At 36.3% G+C, this 19,431-nt stretch overlaps 3 protein-coding genes across 7 annotated transcripts; 2 read left to right on the top strand and 1 right to left on the bottom strand.

The window, feature by feature from the left end:
* Positions 1-835: 835 nt before the first annotated feature.
* Positions 836-10,397, top strand: LOC116030081 (alpha-1,3-mannosyl-glycoprotein 2-beta-N-acetylglucosaminyltransferase). Of its 5 annotated transcripts, none has more exons than XM_031272199.1 (19): positions 838-1,051; positions 1,459-1,509; positions 1,624-1,711; positions 2,250-2,312; positions 2,548-2,582; positions 2,695-2,771; positions 2,862-2,907; positions 3,005-3,067; positions 3,735-3,801; positions 3,901-3,969; positions 4,049-4,118; positions 4,223-4,284; positions 7,373-7,463; positions 7,614-7,707; positions 8,472-8,534; positions 8,619-8,657; positions 8,811-8,981; positions 9,446-9,576; positions 9,907-10,397. In XM_031272199.1, exons 1-18 carry the CDS (start codon positions 959-961, stop codon positions 9,560-9,562), a joined length of 1,359 nt encoding a protein of 452 aa, XP_031128059.1. In that variant the 5' UTR covers positions 838-958; the 3' UTR covers positions 9,563-9,576; positions 9,907-10,397. The 5 variants fall into 5 exon arrangements, with proteins under 5 accessions (XP_031128063.1, XP_031128060.1, XP_031128059.1 ...); XM_031272201.1 differs by having other exon boundaries at positions 987-1,051; positions 1,628-1,711; XM_031272200.1 differs by lacking the exon at positions 1,459-1,509 and having other exon boundaries at positions 837-1,051.
* Positions 10,398-11,255: 858 nt separating this feature from the next.
* LOC116028605 (calcium-dependent protein kinase 5) lies at positions 11,256-16,490 on the top strand. The gene is made up of 9 exons (XM_031270366.1): positions 11,256-11,443; positions 11,728-12,581; positions 12,839-12,982; positions 13,157-13,309; positions 14,110-14,225; positions 14,435-14,602; positions 15,025-15,249; positions 15,804-15,952; positions 16,079-16,490. The coding sequence occupies exons 2-8, from the start codon at positions 11,822-11,824 to the stop codon at positions 15,924-15,926; spliced, it is 1,689 nt and encodes a 562-aa protein (XP_031126226.1). The 5' UTR covers positions 11,256-11,443; positions 11,728-11,821; the 3' UTR covers positions 15,927-15,952; positions 16,079-16,490.
* Positions 16,491-17,450: 960 nt separating this feature from the next.
* LOC116028832 lies at positions 17,451-18,595 on the bottom strand. The gene has a single exon (XM_031270659.1). The coding sequence runs from the start codon at positions 18,411-18,413 to the stop codon at positions 17,916-17,918; it is 498 nt and encodes a 165-aa protein (XP_031126519.1). The 5' UTR covers positions 18,414-18,595; the 3' UTR covers positions 17,451-17,915.
* Between the last annotated feature and the right edge of the window lie 836 nt (positions 18,596-19,431).

Below are 19,431 nucleotides of genomic sequence, written 5' to 3'. Positions count from 1 at the left end.
TTGATTTTTATTTGATTGTCACAATTAGTCATTCTTTTAAAGTTAATCCATCATTTAATCAATATGACTAACATGTACAGATAAAAATTATATATTGCGCAAGATGTTTAACTGATAAAATTACATGTTAATCATATTTATTATATAGTAAAATGAAAAATATAAACAAAAAATTAATTGTTACAACTAAATAAAAGGCAATGGTATAATAAAATAACATTAACATGGCGTTTGGTTTGAAGTAATGAATTAGGGGGAAAAGAATTGTAATTCGGTGAAAAAAATGGTGTGAGAATAAAGTAGAAATTTAAATTACATTATTTGGTATGAAATAATATAATTATTGAGAATGAGAAGAAAAGAAGTAGTATAAATATTAAAATGTCATTATGTAATAATAATACTAATAATAATCAAGGGTAAAGATATCTTTTTCCCCTTTTTTTCCCATGAATTGTAATTTATATCGAGGAGGGTATGAATTGCCGTTCAACAAAATGAGAAAATTGTAATTCCACAATTCCAACCAAACAACCCACAAAAGAATAAGAATAAATGTAATTCGGGTGACCAAAGAATTTTGTTGTAATTAAACTGCAACTACATCCGACCAAACAACCCATAAAAAAAATAAGAATAAATGTAGCAATGTCACAATAGTTGATTTTTTTTAGTACTACAATGTAGTCGATTTGATTGTTAAAAATCAGATAGAGAGTATATGTTATTGTACTCGAACATTCAAATTTAAAATTAAGGAGGACTTTTTGAGAAAATACTCTTGTACGCAATTGGAAAAAATCTCGAAGGTCATTGTATAAGAGAGGATAAAATTAAGAGGCGGAAAAAATAAGAAAAGGTTGGCGGGGGACTTCGACTCGGAGCCAGTCGAGGTAAACTAAAGGGGAAAATACCAACAACAGCCGGATCGGAAAAAGCAACACATCGATCTGTTACAATGAGAACCAACAGCAACAGCAACACCTTCAAGTGGTCATGTGATTTCCGGTACCTTCTCCTTGTTGCTGCCCTGGCCTTCATCTACATCCAGGTATCGCTTTTTTTTTTTTCAGCCCTAAACTCCCATTTCCACTGGTACAACTTCCATGCTTTCATTCTCGACGTCTTATCATCCAAAACGAGTTCACTATGTCGTAATGTGTCATTATTCATTTTTCACGCCTGAGCTGTTGATGCGGATTTATTGTTATATGCATATTTTTCTTTATAATCCTAAGAATTCTCCGCCGGGACTAAGCTGTAATGTCCAAACACCAGACAATTTCTGTTAGCCCAGCTTTGTTTTCCTGCTACGTCATCATATTATGCACTTTAGCAGCACGCTTCTACCTTTACAAAAATTTACTAGTCATTTTTTTTGCTCTATTTCTCAACTTCATTTCTTGCATATGTATAATTCACTTAGTTCCTTTAATGCGATATTTCCTCCTCCCATAGATGCGGCTTTTTGCTACACAATCTGAATATGCTGATCGCCTTGCAGCTGCAGTATGTCTTCCCTGCTCTTACTCCCCTTCAAATATGTGTGAAATCTCATATATCCCCATAAGGATTTAAAAGTTAGTTTTAGTTCCTAATGTTGATAAACATGGTTTTGCATAGATAGAAGCAGAAAACCATTGTACAAGTCAGACACGCTCTTTCATTGACCAGATTAGTCTGCAGCAAGGGCGAATTACGGCCCTTGAAGGTGCATATTCTCCTCTGCACACACACTTTGAATCATTTACTTGCTAATTTTGTGATCATTAATGCGTCAAGTATGCATGTTTTTGGAAGTTTGCTGCAATAAATTGGATTCTTAACTCATTTTAGTCATTTATGAATGATAAATTGAAAGAGATGACCCCTTTGAGAGTGTAAGTGTTCCTGGTCTGTTTTCATTTTTCCATGAGGGTGGGGGAGTTTCAACATTTCTCTCTCGATATCTCTCTCCTTATTCTTTTTTCAAATAGTACCAATAAGAAACTTGAAAACTTGTAAGTTGGTAAAAATTTTCATTCTCTTACCATACTTATCAAAAAGAAGGAAAAAAAATTTCTCATCAATAAGCAGATTTCGTGCAATTCTATCTTCTGACTCCATGCTGAGCAACAGAGATTATATACATAAGAAACCTTGTATTTAATTTCAAAACATTTTCTTACATCCCTGATTCCTTTTTTATAGATATCGTGTATGATTAGTAACTAATTTCCGTACCTATAACTCCATCCTAATATTTGCAGAGGAAATGAAGCGTCAAGGTCATGAGTGCCAACACCTAAGAGCTCTTGTTCAAGATCTTGAGAGTATGTTCTTGCACAAAAAAGACTAGTGATTCTTTCCTTTTATTGTTTCTTCACCCCTGCCCCCTTGACGAGAAATATTTGTTTTATTAATGCATATCTTTGAAATACAATTTTAACAGTTAAATTAGAAGTTAGAAATTAAAGAAAAAGTTAAGAACATGGTTCCATGTCTACTGCATAGTCTCTTTCAGGATTAGGTGCCAAATCCTGAATGCATGTGTTTCTCATGTGGCAGGTAAGGGCCTGCAGAAGTTGATCAGCAGTACCCAGGTTACATAAAATCGAAGAGTCCCATTTACCATTCATTTAAATTTTTATTATCTAGCATTTTAACAGCAATAATTTTAAATTCCATACCTTGCCTAATGATTAAATTAGCCAGGTTCCAGTGGCAGCTGTTGTTGTTATGGCTTGTAATCGTGCTGATTACCTTAAAAGGACAATTCAGTCTATTTTAAAGTATGTTGATATTAGAATTTTGCAAGTGGTCTTAACTAAGATGAGGATGCTTTTAACTGATATATGTATTGAATTCTTCTTGAAAACCAGACATCAGACTTCTGTTGCATCAAAATTTCCTCTTTTCATATCCCAGGTAATCATTGATATATGGTGGAGATTATTATTCAACCAATTTTCTTATACAAGCTTAATTTTACATCACCAACTCTATATTCCCCGCCTATATGCAGGATGGTTCACATCCTGATGTTAAAACCTTGGGTTTGAGCTATGATCAGTTGACGTATATGCAGGTAATTGTCTATGCTCCTTTGTAAAGCGATAAAAGGGGGATTTGTTCTAGGGATTCTCTACAGAAATTCAAATAGGCGCATCCTAATCTAGCTAAGTAAAAACCTTAAAATGCATAGACAAATCTTTGGCTTTATTAATGCTTTTACAACTTGAGGATTGCAATTATAATATAATAATCACTCATGGGAGGAATTAATAGTTTTAGCAATGAGAATCATTATTAGGTATGTCACGGCGTGGCTAGCTGCATGCTACATTTTATAATGTTTAGATTTTTATAATAATAATGCTCAAATCCCGTTACAGTAATGTGCAAATTATAAGATATAAACGTTATTGTAATATAACTTAAACATCATTATTATAGAAATAATTTGATTGCTATTATAAACAGATATGAATATTATTGTTATATAACCTAAATATTATTATTGTTATTTAGTTTGAACATTTTTTGGCATAGCACACATAGCTAGGTACATCACGGCTTTACTGATCCATAAGTCTTTGCCCATAATGAAAAACAAATAATATTGATATACTTATTGTGGAATTACTATTATTTATCTCCATGCATGGTGTTTCCTGCCCGTTTTTGTAATTTGAATGATCTCTTATATTATTCTTGCTAAAAGGAATGATACAGCTCACTATTCTTTGACACAGCACTTGGATTATGAACCTGTGCATACAGAGAGACCAGGGGAAATTATTGCATATTACAAGATTGCACGTGAGAGCTTTTCTCATTCTTATTGCAAATAAAGTCCCCCAAACACCACCCCCACCCCCTCAAAAGAAGTTAGTCATTAAGTTATTGCTGTTTGCTTAGGTCATTACAAATGGGCATTGGATCAACTATTTTACAAGCATAATTTTAGCCGTGTTATCATACTGGAAGGTACTATAATCTGTCTTATCAATTTATGAAAATTTCTTTGCTCTTACATTTACTGGGTATACATGCTCATTGCATGCAGATGATATGGAAATCGCCACTGATTTTTTTGACTATTTTGAGGCTGGAGCCACTCTTCTTGACAGAGATAAGTATGACATTTTGTCTGCTTATTAATCTGTCTCTTTTTTAGTATTCAAAACAATATTCAAATTTCTCACTGTGCTTTTGTACTTCATTACTGGGGATGATTTAGGTCTATTATGGCTATTTCTTCTTGGAATGACAATGGACAAAAACAGTTTGTTAAAGATCCTTGTAAGTTTTTCTTCCTTCTGCTTGGGATTGGAGGCATTTGTTTGGACATTCTTCCTTTCTTCATTTTCATGTGATTAGGATTTGTCTTCACATGTTGCTTTGCATAAGGCAAATTGAATTTCCTCAAGTTTTCATATTCTTCACAACCTATTTCCCACATCAAATATGTTTCTTTGTTATCTTCAGAGCGTAACAATCTTTTATTGCAGCTTTCATCATTGTGCATGTAGGTTTGTAGCTATGTAGCACGAAAATAGAAAACGGAAAAACAACAATTTAAAAAAATGTAGAAAATGAAACATAGGGGGGAAACGAGCAAATAAAAAAAATATAGGGAGTATGTATAAATATTAATTATCTACTCGTTTCACAATTAGATGTAATGCACTAATAAATAAAAGTAATGCACTAAATGACTAAATCACTGATAAATAGTTAATACTGTAAAGTCCATTTGAAATAAGGAATACAATGTCCAAATTTGAAAATATTCTTAAACTTAATAGTTGCCCATGTTTTCATTAGCATGCTCATTAAAAAAATACTGTCTCTAGCTCAAGCTCACCTAAAGATAGGTTGGCACACTAAAGAATACCAAATTACCAACATCTTTTATACTTGCAAAGTCATCTCCTCCAACATCCCACATTTTTGTTTTTTCATTATAATATTCAGAGGCATTCCTTGAAAAATGTATACATATAAGCTACGACACTTCATGCCTAAATACATATGCTTTTGACTTCTTAATCAATTAATTTTCATATATTAAGTACAAACTTTTTAAATAAACAAATAGTGCTTAGTAAAAAAACTGAGCTATAGTCTTGTCTGTGTTGTTACCTCACGGATTTGCCACTTCGCTGTAATCATCTAATTGGAAGTAGTATAATGGCTTATAGTGAAGAGATGAGAAGAAAATAGAGCCAATGAAGTTAGGACTTTAAGTTAAACATTGGTACGAAAACTTTTGCTTTATTATGAAGCACAAAAACGTTTGCAGACAAGTTTCAGGGGAGTTATGGATATGGAAATGTTTCTAAAACAGGGAAACAATACCTCTCAAGAGTTTCTGTTCATCATACGTCTGCAAAATTCTCATCTTCTTTTCTTTTTGTTTGAATGTGCCAGTGGCCAGTCTCTTAAGTTCCAAGTGAAAATGTTTACTTTTGTGGCAGTGCTATATATGTGTAATAAGTTTCAAGTGAAAACATTCCTATGTTGGGTGGTAGGGCTGTTGAGGTGTTCAAATATGTCTTTGTTAAACAATAGAATAGCAAAACAAAGTATATTTCGTATATCTGTTCAGTGTGTAAATGTACAGGAGAGTAGAGCTATATATACTAGTTTAGAACTAACCCTAGCCACAGGTTACTAACACTAAAACCTAGGGCTAAGAGTAAATATCTCAACTAACCCTTATATCTCTAACACCCCCCCTCAAGTTGGAGCATAGATTTCAACATGCCCAACTTGTTACATATGTGTCACATGAACCATAAGACTCCAAATCTAGAACTATAAATCTTGAACTTTCGAACCATGCTGTGCCAAGTCAGTCCACAATTCTTGAACTTTCGAACCATGCTGTGCCAAGTCAGTCCACAATGCACCTTGTTTCGAACCATGCTGTGCCAAGTCAGTCCACAATGCACCTTGTCCGCACCAACAAAGCTTCCACAAAGCTCACAATGCACCTTGTCCGCACCAACAAAGCTTCCACAAAGCTACAAACTTGGCCAAACACCACAACCGCAGCGCACCTGCCTCTCACACCCCACACCTTTATCACCGCTGCTTAACACCGCAGCGCACCAGCCTCTCACTCCACAACCCTTATAACCGCTGCCTACCACCAGTGTTTTCCCGTTTTCTTGTTGCGTGCACACAAACTGGTTCCTCCTGAACCATTCTTTAGCCGCCGGCCTTCCATAATAGCCACGACATATGCCAGGTCCACACCACCCCTGGCACCTGTGCTGCCCATCACTGCAACAGCCCTGGACTACCCCCAACTCTCACACCTTGGCACCACTCCAAATATGATACTAACCTCATTAAATTAACTTAAACAAGTCAGAAAAATACGATAATAAACTTTCAAGACTTATTGACACGATAAACCAAACTAACTCAAAACAAATAACCTACTGCCGAATTATTTATTAGCTTCCAGCTTCCACCCCAGCAGCCACACCATAAACCTAATAACCTATAGCCTAGTTATTCCCATCTTCAACACTTCAACATCAACAACACCCCCACCAACCACAACCACAGCCACTGGCAGCCACCACCAACCACTGCCGGAAAGCTTCACCGGCCACCATTGCTCGCCACTGCTGCGGTTCTTTCATGGCCATATAGGCGTTGGAAATTGCACTATCAACACTTTCAACGATAACAAAATCTCCACAAAAAAGGACGAAGGGCCAACAACCATCCACTACTGCTACTGGAGCTTTGGCGCTATGCTGCTGCGAACCTGGGGAAGCCGGCGAGAGAAGAGGGGAGAGGGAGACTTGACGGTTGGGATACCACCACTCCAGATCTACCGGTCTTTTAGAGACGAGCGTACCAGACCAAACCTCGACCGGAGCAGCCGCCGGAACAGTGCACACGCGCCGGCGCGTGGTGTCGGAGACCTCGAACTGCGGCGGCGCGTCAAAACTCCGGTGGCTGCTCCGCTTCCTCCGGCAGCGTCGCCTCCCTACTCCGACCAAAGCCCACTCCCCACTCAACCTCGCTCTAATACCATGTTAAATAATAGAATAGCAAAACAAAGTATATTCGTATATCTGTTCAGTGTGTAAATGTACAGGAGAGTAGAGCTATATATACTAGTTTAGAACTAACTCTAGCCACAGGTTACTAACACTAAAACCTAGGGCTAAGAGTAAATATCTCAACTAACCCTTATATCTCTAACATAAAATGGTTCATTTATATTAATATATGCTTCTGCTTTGACATTAATGCCATTATTTTCAGTGAATGATTTTCAATGAGTGGACATTTCCTAATACCCTTATAATAGTAAATGGGGAATTCTGCAGCTATTTCTGATCTTAACTGGTATGCCCTGCAGATGCACTTTTCCGTTCAGATTTTTTCCCTGGTCTTGGATGGATGCTGTCAAAGTCTACATGGAATGAATTATCTCCAAAATGGCCAAAGGCATATCCTTCTTGGGATGAAACATTTTATTATTATTATTATTATTATTATTATTATTATTGTTATTATTATTATTATTATTATTATTATTATTATTATGATTATTTTTCATTGAAATCTTTCAAAAGCATTTTCTTTGACCTAACTTTCACTTATTGGGATGATTGGTTGAGACTGAAAGAGAACCACAAAGGTCGCCAATTTGTTCGCCCAGAAGTTTGCAGAACATACAATTTTGGGGAGCATGTAAGTCAAAAGTAGTCATATTCTAGATTTTGTACCTTGATATTCCCTAACTTTAAAGTTCTATAAACACAGTTGAACTTCCAATTGTAACTGTTGATAACTAGAGGTGACTTTATTTTCTTTTTCTTATACGGTACATCTGATGGGGGATGCTGGGTGATGGGATTTGAAACCAGGTCTACTACTTGGAAAGGGTGTAGCTTACCTCCAAGCTAAACCTTGAACCCAAGAGATTACTCTATTGTAGGCACAATGGTGGTGGTGCACTGCTGCTAAAAGCTATAGCTAAAAGTCTAAAACAGTAAGGTGTAAAGGTTCTAGAATCAGCACATTCACTCTTCCATAGTTCCATGTTTGTTTCTTCCCATAAAAATAACCATTGGAAGAGGTGGAGATTCTGCTTCGTCCTTTTAAGGAAAACCCAAGCCCTCCAAAATTGGAGGTGCTTGGGTGTTACTTTATTGCCACCAGCCACCCAAAGAGAAAATGGTGCAAAAGGGGAAGGAAGAGGGGTGGACAAAATCATCCCTTTACAATAGCTAAATTATGCTCCTCACAGTTCAATATAAGTTTTCATTTAATTCCATGATGTTCTAGACAAATACCATCAAACTATCTGTTAAATCTAATTACTGTGGTTTTTGAGGAAATAAATGTATCATAATTTGACTGAAAACCTTTAGGTTATACACTTACAAATAGGCACAATCTTAACATTTTTGTCTTTTAACTTTGCTGGTACATACTTGATGGTTATCTTGCAGGGTTCTAGTTTGGGTCAGTTTTTCAATCGATTTCTTGCACCAATTAAGCTGAATGATGTCCAGGCATGTTTCTACTAGTTTCCAATATGTTATTATTACCTAATACTTTTTTCTATGTTAACATTTTTATTTAATTTTTGTTGGAAGGTTGACTGGAAATCAATGGATTTGAACTACCTCATGGAGGTGAGAATTGTGGTCTTTAATAATTAAAAAAAAAAAAACATTATCAAGTTTTCAGTTTTTGTACCAAAAAGGAAATAACTTAATGCTTTAGCATTTTGCCTCTGTTTCTGATTTAACCCCTTTTTGGTGGTAACTTATAGTTTTTGTTCTCAGGACAATTATCTGAAACATTTTGCTGAAATTGTTAATAAAGCTAAACCAATATATGGAGCCGATACTGTTTTGAAAGCAAATAATATCAATGGTGATGTGCGTATACAGTACAGAGATCAGCGACATTTTGAAGAAATTGCACGTCAGTTTGGCATTTTTGAAGAGTGGAAGGTAAAAACAATCTTACTTCTAGTCTTTTAATTTTATGGTCTTTTGTATTTTGTTTTGGTACAATGTTGAAAAGGTCGGTTTTCAAATTTTACTGACTGATTTTGCCAGTGTGTGTGTGTGTGTGTGTGTATTTTTGGATGTGGAGGGCATTCCCCTAAATAACTTACCAATTATATACTGTGTTGCTAGTTCAGTTCCATTTCTGAATCAGTCATTCTGGTTGTTGGTTCTAGAGGAACTGAATTTATGAAAACATAACAACAACAAGAGAGCAATGTTGCAATGGCATTTTGCCAGGCCGAGATGGCCAGAAAATTAATATAGCTGTTGGAGCCATTAGGCCCAGATAGCCGTTTGAACCATTATGTAAATTTTTTCATTGTCTGAACCAAACAGGACTGGTGGTTCCAGATTCTGTTTAGTACAGTAACCAGTTCCATTTAAACTGCTTTGAATTTCACCAGGATGGTGTTCCAAGGGCAGCATATAAAGGAGTAGTAGTTTTCTGGTATCAGACCTCAAGACGTGTGTTTATTATTGGTCCTAACTCTCTTCAACAGCTTGGAATTGAACATGATTAACTAATATGAAGTTGGTGAGGTTATTGCTCTCTTTCTATGGCTTTGAAGGGAATTTATGTTTATGTTTTATTTTTTAAATAAAGAAAAAAATCTTAAACTGCTTGATTTCCTGTCCAAAAAGAAAAAGTACTGAGCTTTTATCCTCATTGAACTATTCCACAGTGCATCTAATTATGAAGAGCCTAATTGGGTTGTTGAAATTTCCCATACTTCCCTTTTCTCAGTAACTAGGAGTTATTATTGCTTTTAGAAAATATTTGCATGAAGTACTGGGTGGGTGGGGGCCATGCTTTTTACAATCCACAAAATAATTGTCATTTAACAGGAACCTTTTTTTTGGGAAGAATTTGGCAGGATCCATGTTTGATAGTGGCTTGTGTGCAACAGAACCAACTTAAAGAACAAGGGTGCCATCTTGTTCGGTTACATGGAGAGGCTTGTGATCAGTGCTGTGATGAATTCCAGCGCAGCTTGGTTATGAAACCTTAGAGAAATAGCTCTGATCCCCCAATATTACTATGCTGTTGTTTTATGCAGACTATGGCAGGACTTGGGGCATACTACTTTTCCTGAACATTATTTCATATGTAAACGATACGTCGATACTTATTTCCATTAGCCATTTAACCATAGCGGAAATAGTGATCAACTTCTTGGAGACTTGAGTTTCACCTGTCTAGTGCCACCTGGCCATTTATCGGTGGTGCCAATTTAAAAAAAAAATTCTGTATTGTCAAGTGGTGGTGCAGTGAACTCGCGTTTTCAAGATGTTGCTTAAGGGCTTGTAAAGGATTTGCATCTTTCGATTCACTGAGCAATTTTCTCATAGTTTATACTTGTCTTCTTATGGTTTATGTTGGTCAACAGACATACGGATCCAATAAATTAAAACATAAAATTTAATTTTAAATTCCTTGTTAGAAAGGACTTTAATTTTCCTTTAAAAGAATTGCATGTAATGAATTGCAAAGCTAACCTAGTTGCAAGAAAAAGTATTGATATAGCATGCCCCCACCAAGTGGTGAGGTTAGGCACTAGGCAGCGATACTTCAAGTCAATTCAATTCATTTAAAATTTATTTATTTTATTGATTTTTTAAAAAGTTACAAAATATATAAGAATGCACATTTAATTGTTACAAAGTGCATAATATAATGTTTTAAGTTGCAACGTAAAATTTAAGATAATGACTTTTTTAAATTGATCCAATTCATCAGATTTTTATAAATATAAGATAAATTTGTTAGTATTTTAATTTTGTATTAATAACATATAGTGCATAAGTATATGTACGTATTTAAGTAAATTTCTAAATATTTATGAATGTACATTTATTTAATTTTATAATTTTATTACTTAATTATATTTCATATTATCTGAAGAAATTACATTTAAAAATTAAAAGAATTTAATTTTTTAATTTATTATGAATTAATATATTTACTAACTATATGTATGTATTTAGGTATATTTTTAGATGTTTATAAATTTTCTAATTAAGAGTATGAGTTTAGGCGAATTTAAAAACTAAATTTTCTTATTGATTAGCCATGATATCAATCAATGTGTATAATAATAATAATAATAATAATAATTATTATTATTATTATAGGCATAGCTGGTCAGCACTGAGACGGGTCGTATAAAATGTCCTGCTGGCGATGTTTCTGGGCAGCAGCACCCTCCACCTCTGGTTGCCTCTAATTATAAATAAATTCACAACTAATTTACTTCATTAATTAATTGTGAAAATTTCAAATATCATCCATTTACTCACCTCCTCCTCGCCATGCTTGTCGTCGTCTCGCCGTCGTCGGTCTCCAGCGCGATCATCACATAACAGAGCTCTATGCTCAGGGATTTGATCCTTCCATACCCCCGGTACGTTCCCCTTCTTTTCTTAATTAACATTAGATCCGCTTATCTGTTTCCCCGCTCCCAAGTTTCGTATTTTCCCTTTCCCTTTCATGCATATGCCTATCCTTTCCTTGTTGATTTCTTTTTGCTGAACGCTAGACTTCAATATTTATTCTTCCGATCTGTCGTTGCTCATGCTACGTAATCAAAGTTGGGATTTTATGTGTGCCTTTTTCTTCTTTCTTTTTTTGGGGTCTATGAATCCTTTCTGATTTCCTCATTTCCCTTTTCTGCTTCTGCTTTTTCAGCTTAATTTTCATTCTTCTCATACAAAACCTTGGATGACGAAAGAATTGCCAGTTGTCAAGTTGCTGAGCTGAGAGGGGGACTTGTGATTGTTTCATGGGCAACACATGCCGTGGATCTTTCGGAAGCAAGCATTTTCAGGGCTACGCACAGCCCGAAGATCATTCCATTTCCAACTGTAACCCTTCTTCCGGCCGTTCTAACTCTTACTCTGATAATTTCTCCTCCCCTACTAGGCTGAGCCAAGATTTTCCCAAGGATACCCAGCCCAACCCCAACGCAGACCAACGCATCCCTATACTTTATCCCAAAAAGGAAAACATGTATCGTTCCACCAATAACCAGGCCTATCACGTCCTAGGTCACAAGACCGCTAACATCCGTGATCTTTACACACTGGGCCGTAAGTTAGGTCAAGGTCAATTTGGTACCACTTATCTCTGCACTGAGATTTCCACTGGTGTTGACTATGCTTGTAAGTCTATTTCAAAAAGAAAGTTGATCTCCAAAGAAGATGTAGAGGATGTGCAGAGGGAAATTCAGATAATGCACCATTTGGCTGGTCACAAGAACATAGTTACTATCAAGGGGGCATATGAAGACCCTTTATATGTTCATATTGTGATGGAACTCTGTAGTGGTGGAGAGTTGTTTGACCGCATTATTCAGCGAGGGCATTATAGTGAGAGAAAGGCTGCTGAATTGACTAAGATAATTGTTGGAGTTGTTGAGGCATGCCACTCCCTTGGGGTTATGCATAGAGATCTCAAACCAGAGAATTTCTTATTGGTTAACAAGGATGATGATTTCTCTCTCAAAGCAATTGATTTTGGACTCTCAGTCTTTTTCAAACCAGGTAGTACTTTTGTATCCTCCTTATTTATTTACTTTCAGGCACTACATTATCTAGCCACATCTGTTACATACTTGCATTCGTTATTATTCAGTGGCGCTAATGATTTGCCTAAGGATTACTTTTCACTCACCTGCTTTAATCATCTTTGAAGGCTGCCTCCTGTCTTCAGTATTCTAATTGATGCCACAAAAATTACCAAAAATACAACTCTTTTGGTTGAAATATGTTTTAATAGCATGCTTTTTTTGCTGTATCAGGCCAAATATTTACTGATGTCGTTGGAAGCCCGTATTATGTTGCTCCTGAGGTGCTTTTGAAGCATTATGGTCCAGAAGCAGATGTTTGGACAGCAGGGGTCATACTCTACATATTGCTAAGTGGTGTACCTCCTTTTTGGGCTGGTACGTATAATATTGCATGCAAACATCTTAACACCTTTGTTTTTCTATGCATAGAGACTTATTTCATATCTTCTTCAGAAACACGTGCTTTATGCTGTGTTGCGAGTATTACACAATATACATGCTAATTTCTTTGTTTTCCATCCATTGTAACTCATCTCATGCCTTCTTCAGAAACACAGCAGGGGATTTTTGATGCTGTGTTGAAAGGGCACATTGATTTTGAGTCAGACCCTTGGCCCTTAATATCAGACAGTGCAAAGGATTTAATCAGGAAGATGTTATGCATGCAGCCCTCTGAGCGTTTAACTGCTCATGAAGTATTATGTATGTTTACTCCTAATGACTACACACCTCTCTCTTTTCATTATTTAATGTGAAAGCATTGCTGAAGCTGCTTAACTTGAAAGTCTATGAGTCTGTCATTATAAATTCCAGTTCTTTTTTTTTTTTTTTAGATGTTACTCCCTCTATTTAATATTCATTGGTCCAATTAACTCTTTATTCTTGGCTTATTTTCTTTAATGTTTCTTATGATTTTTTAAAATTGGTTTGTGTTTAACCGTACTTTTAATGTAGTTTCTAAATATATAAATTTTATACACTAATACTAAACTAAATATTATGAAAAAGTGAATTGTAAATAACTTGAGTCAAATTGCATTAACCAAACCAGACACATAAAATGGGATGGGGGGGAGCACTAGTTATGATACAACAGATTCCAAGATAATGATATCAAGATACTTGCTTTAGGGTACAAGAAAGCATTCTGGCGGATTATATTGTTGTTCAAAATATTCCAAAATCATTATTTACAACCCTATTTTGGGTACTGTTAGTGAATTTGCTTCACCCAAAAATCCAAATAGATGCAGCATAATAATAGATGGATAACTTAAGAATTGTCTGAGCTTTAACTTGACTGTCAGTTACTCAGTTCTAGACTTTTAGTCAACCTTGTTACTTGAGTCCAAAAAGTTTCAGATAGGTTTTAGAGATTGAAGTGAAAGGATCTTGCTCTATAGCTTGATGAAATGGCTAGACAATATGTAGTTCACCCCAAAACAAAGCCTGATTCCACTATAGACCTTTGTTTTAAATTCAAAGTTTGTGTACTTCTACAGGTCATCCTTGGATTTGTGAAAATGGTGTTGCTCCTGATAGAGCGTTAGATCCAGCGGTACTCTCTCGCCTTAAGCAGTTTTCTGCAATGAACAAGTTGAAGAAGATGGCCTTGCGGGTATTTATTGCTTTTTACTTTTATTTCTTCAATTGAAGTATTCAATGTTATGAAGTCTTTGGAATTGATTATTTAAATCTTATCCTATCTTTGTTTGGGATGGAAAGTTACTGTATTGTATAATGCATCTATCCAAAAAAAGAAGAAGAAGAAAAGTATGGAGTATTAAATGATGCAAATGTTGAAGTTTCAGTTCATGTTTGTTCTAGGTAATTGCTGAAAGCTTGTCAGAAGAGGAGATTGCTGGTTTAAGGGAGATGTTTAAGGCCATGGATACTGATAATAGTGGTGCAATTACATTTGATGAGCTCAAAGCTGGTTTAAGAAAATATGGATCTACTTTAAAGGATACAGAGATACGAGAACTAATGGATGCAGTAAGTTAATTGTTTAGGAATGGTATTTCTTTCCTATATATTTTGTGTTTGGAAGCATGAATTGGACAATCATGGATACTCAGCAAAAATAATGTAAAAAATATGCTCAATATTTTTGGACTCTGAATAATATCAATGTCCAAATGCACGTTATTTAGTAAATGATAGAGCTGATTAAGCTTGCAACAATTTGTCTTTTCCAACTTCGATAGATTTCTCATGATTGAGGAAACTTGTAGACCAACTTATCACTAGGAACCCGTTCATTTGCCTGAACTCACTACTATAATCCTTCATGGAAAAAATGTTCAACTGTGCAGTTCTGTTTGTGTCATGATTTCCAATCTCTATTCATTTTATTGCTGAAGACCTTAAGACTCTCTTGAGCCAGTGAGGTGTTGAAGTATTACTATACTTTTCAGGCCGATGTAGATAACAGTGGAACTATTGATTATGGAGAATTCATAGCAGCTACTATTCACCTTAACAAACTAGAACGGGAGGAACATCTTATGGCTGCGTTTCAATATTTTGACAAGGATGGAAGTGGATATATTACAGTTGATGAGCTCCAGCAAGCTTGTATAGAACATAATATCACAGATGTTCTCTATGAAGATATTATCCGAGAAGTTGATCAGGATAATGTAAGTCAATGGTGATGGAGAATCACCTTGGTTTTTCATTACTTTGTTTTACCATTTTAGAATGTTATGAACCTTGCCAATCCAGAGAATGAGAGAGAGACAGAGACAGAGACAGAGAGCTAATTGAATATTGTTATGAATGATGAGTAGTAGTGACTTTTAAAACTGAATGTTCTTTGCATCTTAGATAATAAGATGCATAGCTGAAGTGAATCGCATTGGTCTCTAGTCAAAGATGGTGAAAAGAAAACACACACACACACTTTAAAAGGACAAATAATAGAGTTACTAACATTTAGTTACTTGAGAAGATATTTCCAACAATGTATATTTAGTGTGTTTTGCTGGTTGCTTATATTGTAGATATACAGTTCTAGGAGTGTATTCTTCACATAGAGCTTGCAATCTAACATTTAATGCTTTGGCAAAACATTTTTTTCTTGATTTATCTAGACTATATGATCTTTTTTTTGCTGCTCTTGAGTGTTGTGTCTTCTTATTTCCACACGCTCTCGCCCTCTCTTATGTTTCCCTTTTGATGGACTTTATTGCAGGATGGAAGGATAGATTATGGGGAATTTGTTGCCATGATGACAAAAGGAAATGCAGGTATTGGAAGACGAACTATGAGAAACAGTCTGAATATCAGCATGAGAGATGTACCTGGAGCTCACTAGCTTTTTGTGAGATGCATCATCTACAGGTAGTTTTACACAAAATTATTTATGGGTGGAGTTGGAAGTAGTGTGTTATCCATTGTGTGGAGGATTTGGTCACCATGGAAAGCATGGAGTTGAATTTGATTTCTGTTAAACTGGCTAATTTGTAGGTTGTAGAGAAATGACAGCAGATGATGATGAGTGATTGATTGATTAGATGAGAAGAAACTTGTCCTTCCTTCCTTCCTTCCCAAGTACTGAAGGCAGCAGCAAAATCAGAGTTGTGAGGGTGAAGCATGCATATGCAGTAAATCTCTTGCTTAGTGTCATTGGGTGCCCACAGATAGTGTTGTAAGCTTTGTAGACTCAAGTGTGCAAAATGATTTCAGTTACTGGCTATGGCTATATTTGTTTTGCAGTATTCTTGGGGTTGTGGTTACTGGAAGTGGGAGGGAAATGGTTGGTGTTAATGATGTAGCCTTGTGGAATCAATTTTGCATTCTAGTACAGATGGTAATTTATTACACTACTTTTTTCCAATGTTCAGTAATAAATGCAAAATGTGCTTGAATTTATTTGGCATTTTGAAGTTAGAGTTGAGTTATCCTTTTTACTACGTTGGAATTGCCTCTCCTTTCATTTGCGCAGAGTATAAGAGAGAGGATTGTAATTTATTGGTAAAATGCACATCAAAATGCGCTTTTGGGTACTGTTTATTATCGGACGACATACAAATCAACGAACTAATGGATGTTGTTAGTGTCGGTGCGAGAAACTTTGGATCACAGCTTCCGCTTCCTAGCTGGGAAGTGCGGAGCCCATGTGCGTCCTTCGCTGGTCACGACGCCACTGCAAATAATTTGTTCATTCCACCTGTTTGTTTTAATTGATTCAATTTGAAAAAGAAAGGTGACCCCATTGCGGAGATACGGAATTTTATTTTCCACCACAGATGATGCTGCGGCGCTGACAGCCCGGCACCGACAGTTTTTTTTTTTTTTTTGCTATTGCAAAAGGATTTGGTTGGTTCAAATTACATCTCCGGGGACTAGAACAAAAATGGAAGATTTACCAAGAAGCAAACGTGTATGATAACTTCCGATTCTCACCAAATAAATCATTATGAAAAATACTATTTATCATGTCAAAAATATATTGTCTCCTTGCTCCTTTGTATTTATAGGTATTTTTCTAATTATTAAAAAAAAAATCCCTAGTGTAGAAAGAAAGACGAACCATAAAATCGTATTATTAATTTAAGTTAAATATATGGAATCCAAGAAACTTACTGGCGATCAACTATCGACTAGGCCTAGGGAGGGCGAGTACAGACGTACAGTGCTGTGCCGATTGCCCAATGAACCAGTCCAGCATGCAGGTGGCTCTACTGCATCTATCGGCGGCCGATTCAATTCGGCTGTAGCTACCAAATACAAATAAATGCATATTCATTACTTTACAAACCATCCATCTCATCTCATACCATACCATACCATACCATACCATACCATACCATAACATAATATAATACTCCGTATTTAATAGTATAATATAATGTATTCGTTCAATTAAATGCTTATTAATTCACAATTGATTGAATAAAATAACAATGGACAAATTCAAGCTAGAAATCATAAAGAAAAAAAAAATCGAAATTAAAAACTACTCCTCCCTGCAGCGTGGGAAAAGATACTTGATTGGATTGGCGGCACAACATTCAATTCATAATGGCTGGCATGTACGTATGACGGGTTATTTTTGGCGATGATCTAGTATAGATCGATCGTACTGAACGAACTATTGTTGTACACACAAACAACACACAAACTCAAGCTAGGTGGGGATCGGATCTGATCTGCATTGCAGCTAGGTTGGCCACTTTCATTGGATCGATCTAACAGCGAGCAGGACAGATGTTGATTATGATCGATGTGCATACAAACTATATATATATATGTAGACATATAGCGGCGGCGGCAGATGAGATTTAATTAGCTAGCTAGCTCACTAGCGAGAGAAGTGACGGTGATGAGAGAAGGTTCTTCTGGTCTGATCATCAAAATTTTTGGAGTAATCCAATGAGTCGTAGCGGAAAGTCTGAGGGAGGCCCTCAGACCCCATCAGCCTTCTCCTTAACTCAAACTTAACCTTGTAGAACACATGCCTCCAGCTGCCCTTGCTGTGGCACCCCAGCGCCGCCTTCTCATCTTCGTTCATCTCCAGATCCTTAGCGAAGGTGGGCTTCCTTGACAGGATCCAGGACCACCCCCAGTCCCACCACCTCCTGATGGACACGAACCCATCGGCCGCCTTCGCCCTCATGTACTCTACATCCCCCATAGATTTAGATCTCCGGAATGCCGCTCCCAACGAAGACGCAGATGACGAGATCAACGTCGTAGGGGTTTGTACAGAGTAGAGAGAGGAGAGTCTTTTGCGGATGCCTTCTCCTCCTCCTCCTCCGGGCTGTGAAACTGGCAGTGCACCTTGCTCTTGCTTAAACATGATTGATAATCCTGTTGAACGGAACGTGATTTGCTTTTCTACCAACCAAAATCACCCACTCATCAATCTATCTATTATCTATCGATCTAAGCAAGTTACACTTAGAGGGAAGTGTGTCGCGCTTCTCTCTCTATACTGCTATTGCGGTCGACGAGTTTAGACTTTAGAATGAAACCACATGTTCAAACTTTGGGAATTAATTTAAAGGAAAGAGAGGGTAAGATGTAGCGGTCGCACTGTCATCTCTACGTGACATTTCCCTTTACATTGATGGACAGCCTGTAATATTCTCGTCTCCCTATCTCGCCTGCCCGTCTTTTTTTTTTTTTTTTTTTTTTTTTTTTTGAAGAAGAAAATAGTATAATTCATTAAGCAATATCTAAGGTCATTACACAAGAAGGATTAGAAGATTAAAAAATCACGAAATCACATAGAAAGGGACTAGGGACAAGTTTATGGCAATCATATTCCTAGACCGTGTAATAAAAGAGAGATTGACTTGGACAAAAAGAAGTACATCTGTATCAAATTGGATCTAATTAATTGAAATCGTGAAGTTTAAATCAATTAAGGGTCGGGCCTCTCATACTGCCACAACTTTGACTTCTCTAGTTCTCTTGGAGAAAAAGCACCACAATGTCACAACTTTAACTTCTCTTGGAGAAAAAGCACTACTTCGTGGCAAGCATTTTGCTACAATGAACGAACCAGTATCACCGCTAAGCACTTATCTGAATCCCAAGTTTGAGTATTTATTACATTTTTTCTGAATATCACTTACCTTTTCAAGACGAGCTTAAAACTTGGAAATCTTGTACTAGGTTGAAATGTCCATATCTCAATTTTTGTGCGAATCAGAATTTGTTTGTTTCCATATTTGAGAACCGGATGCCCAAGAAAACCCTACCAACGAATTTTTTCGAATACTACAATCATGCATGATGGAACAGGCAATAACAGAGCTTAGTTATGCTCTTGAAAAATATGCACCTGCAATTTCTAAATTTAAGGGGTCAAT

The sequence above is a fragment of the Ipomoea triloba genome, chromosome 9 (assembly GCF_003576645.1).
Source record: "Ipomoea triloba cultivar NCNSP0323 chromosome 9, ASM357664v1".
NCBI lineage: Eukaryota > Viridiplantae > Streptophyta > Magnoliopsida > Solanales > Convolvulaceae > Ipomoea > Ipomoea triloba.
This window is presented reverse-complemented; position numbering and strand designations above follow the sequence as displayed.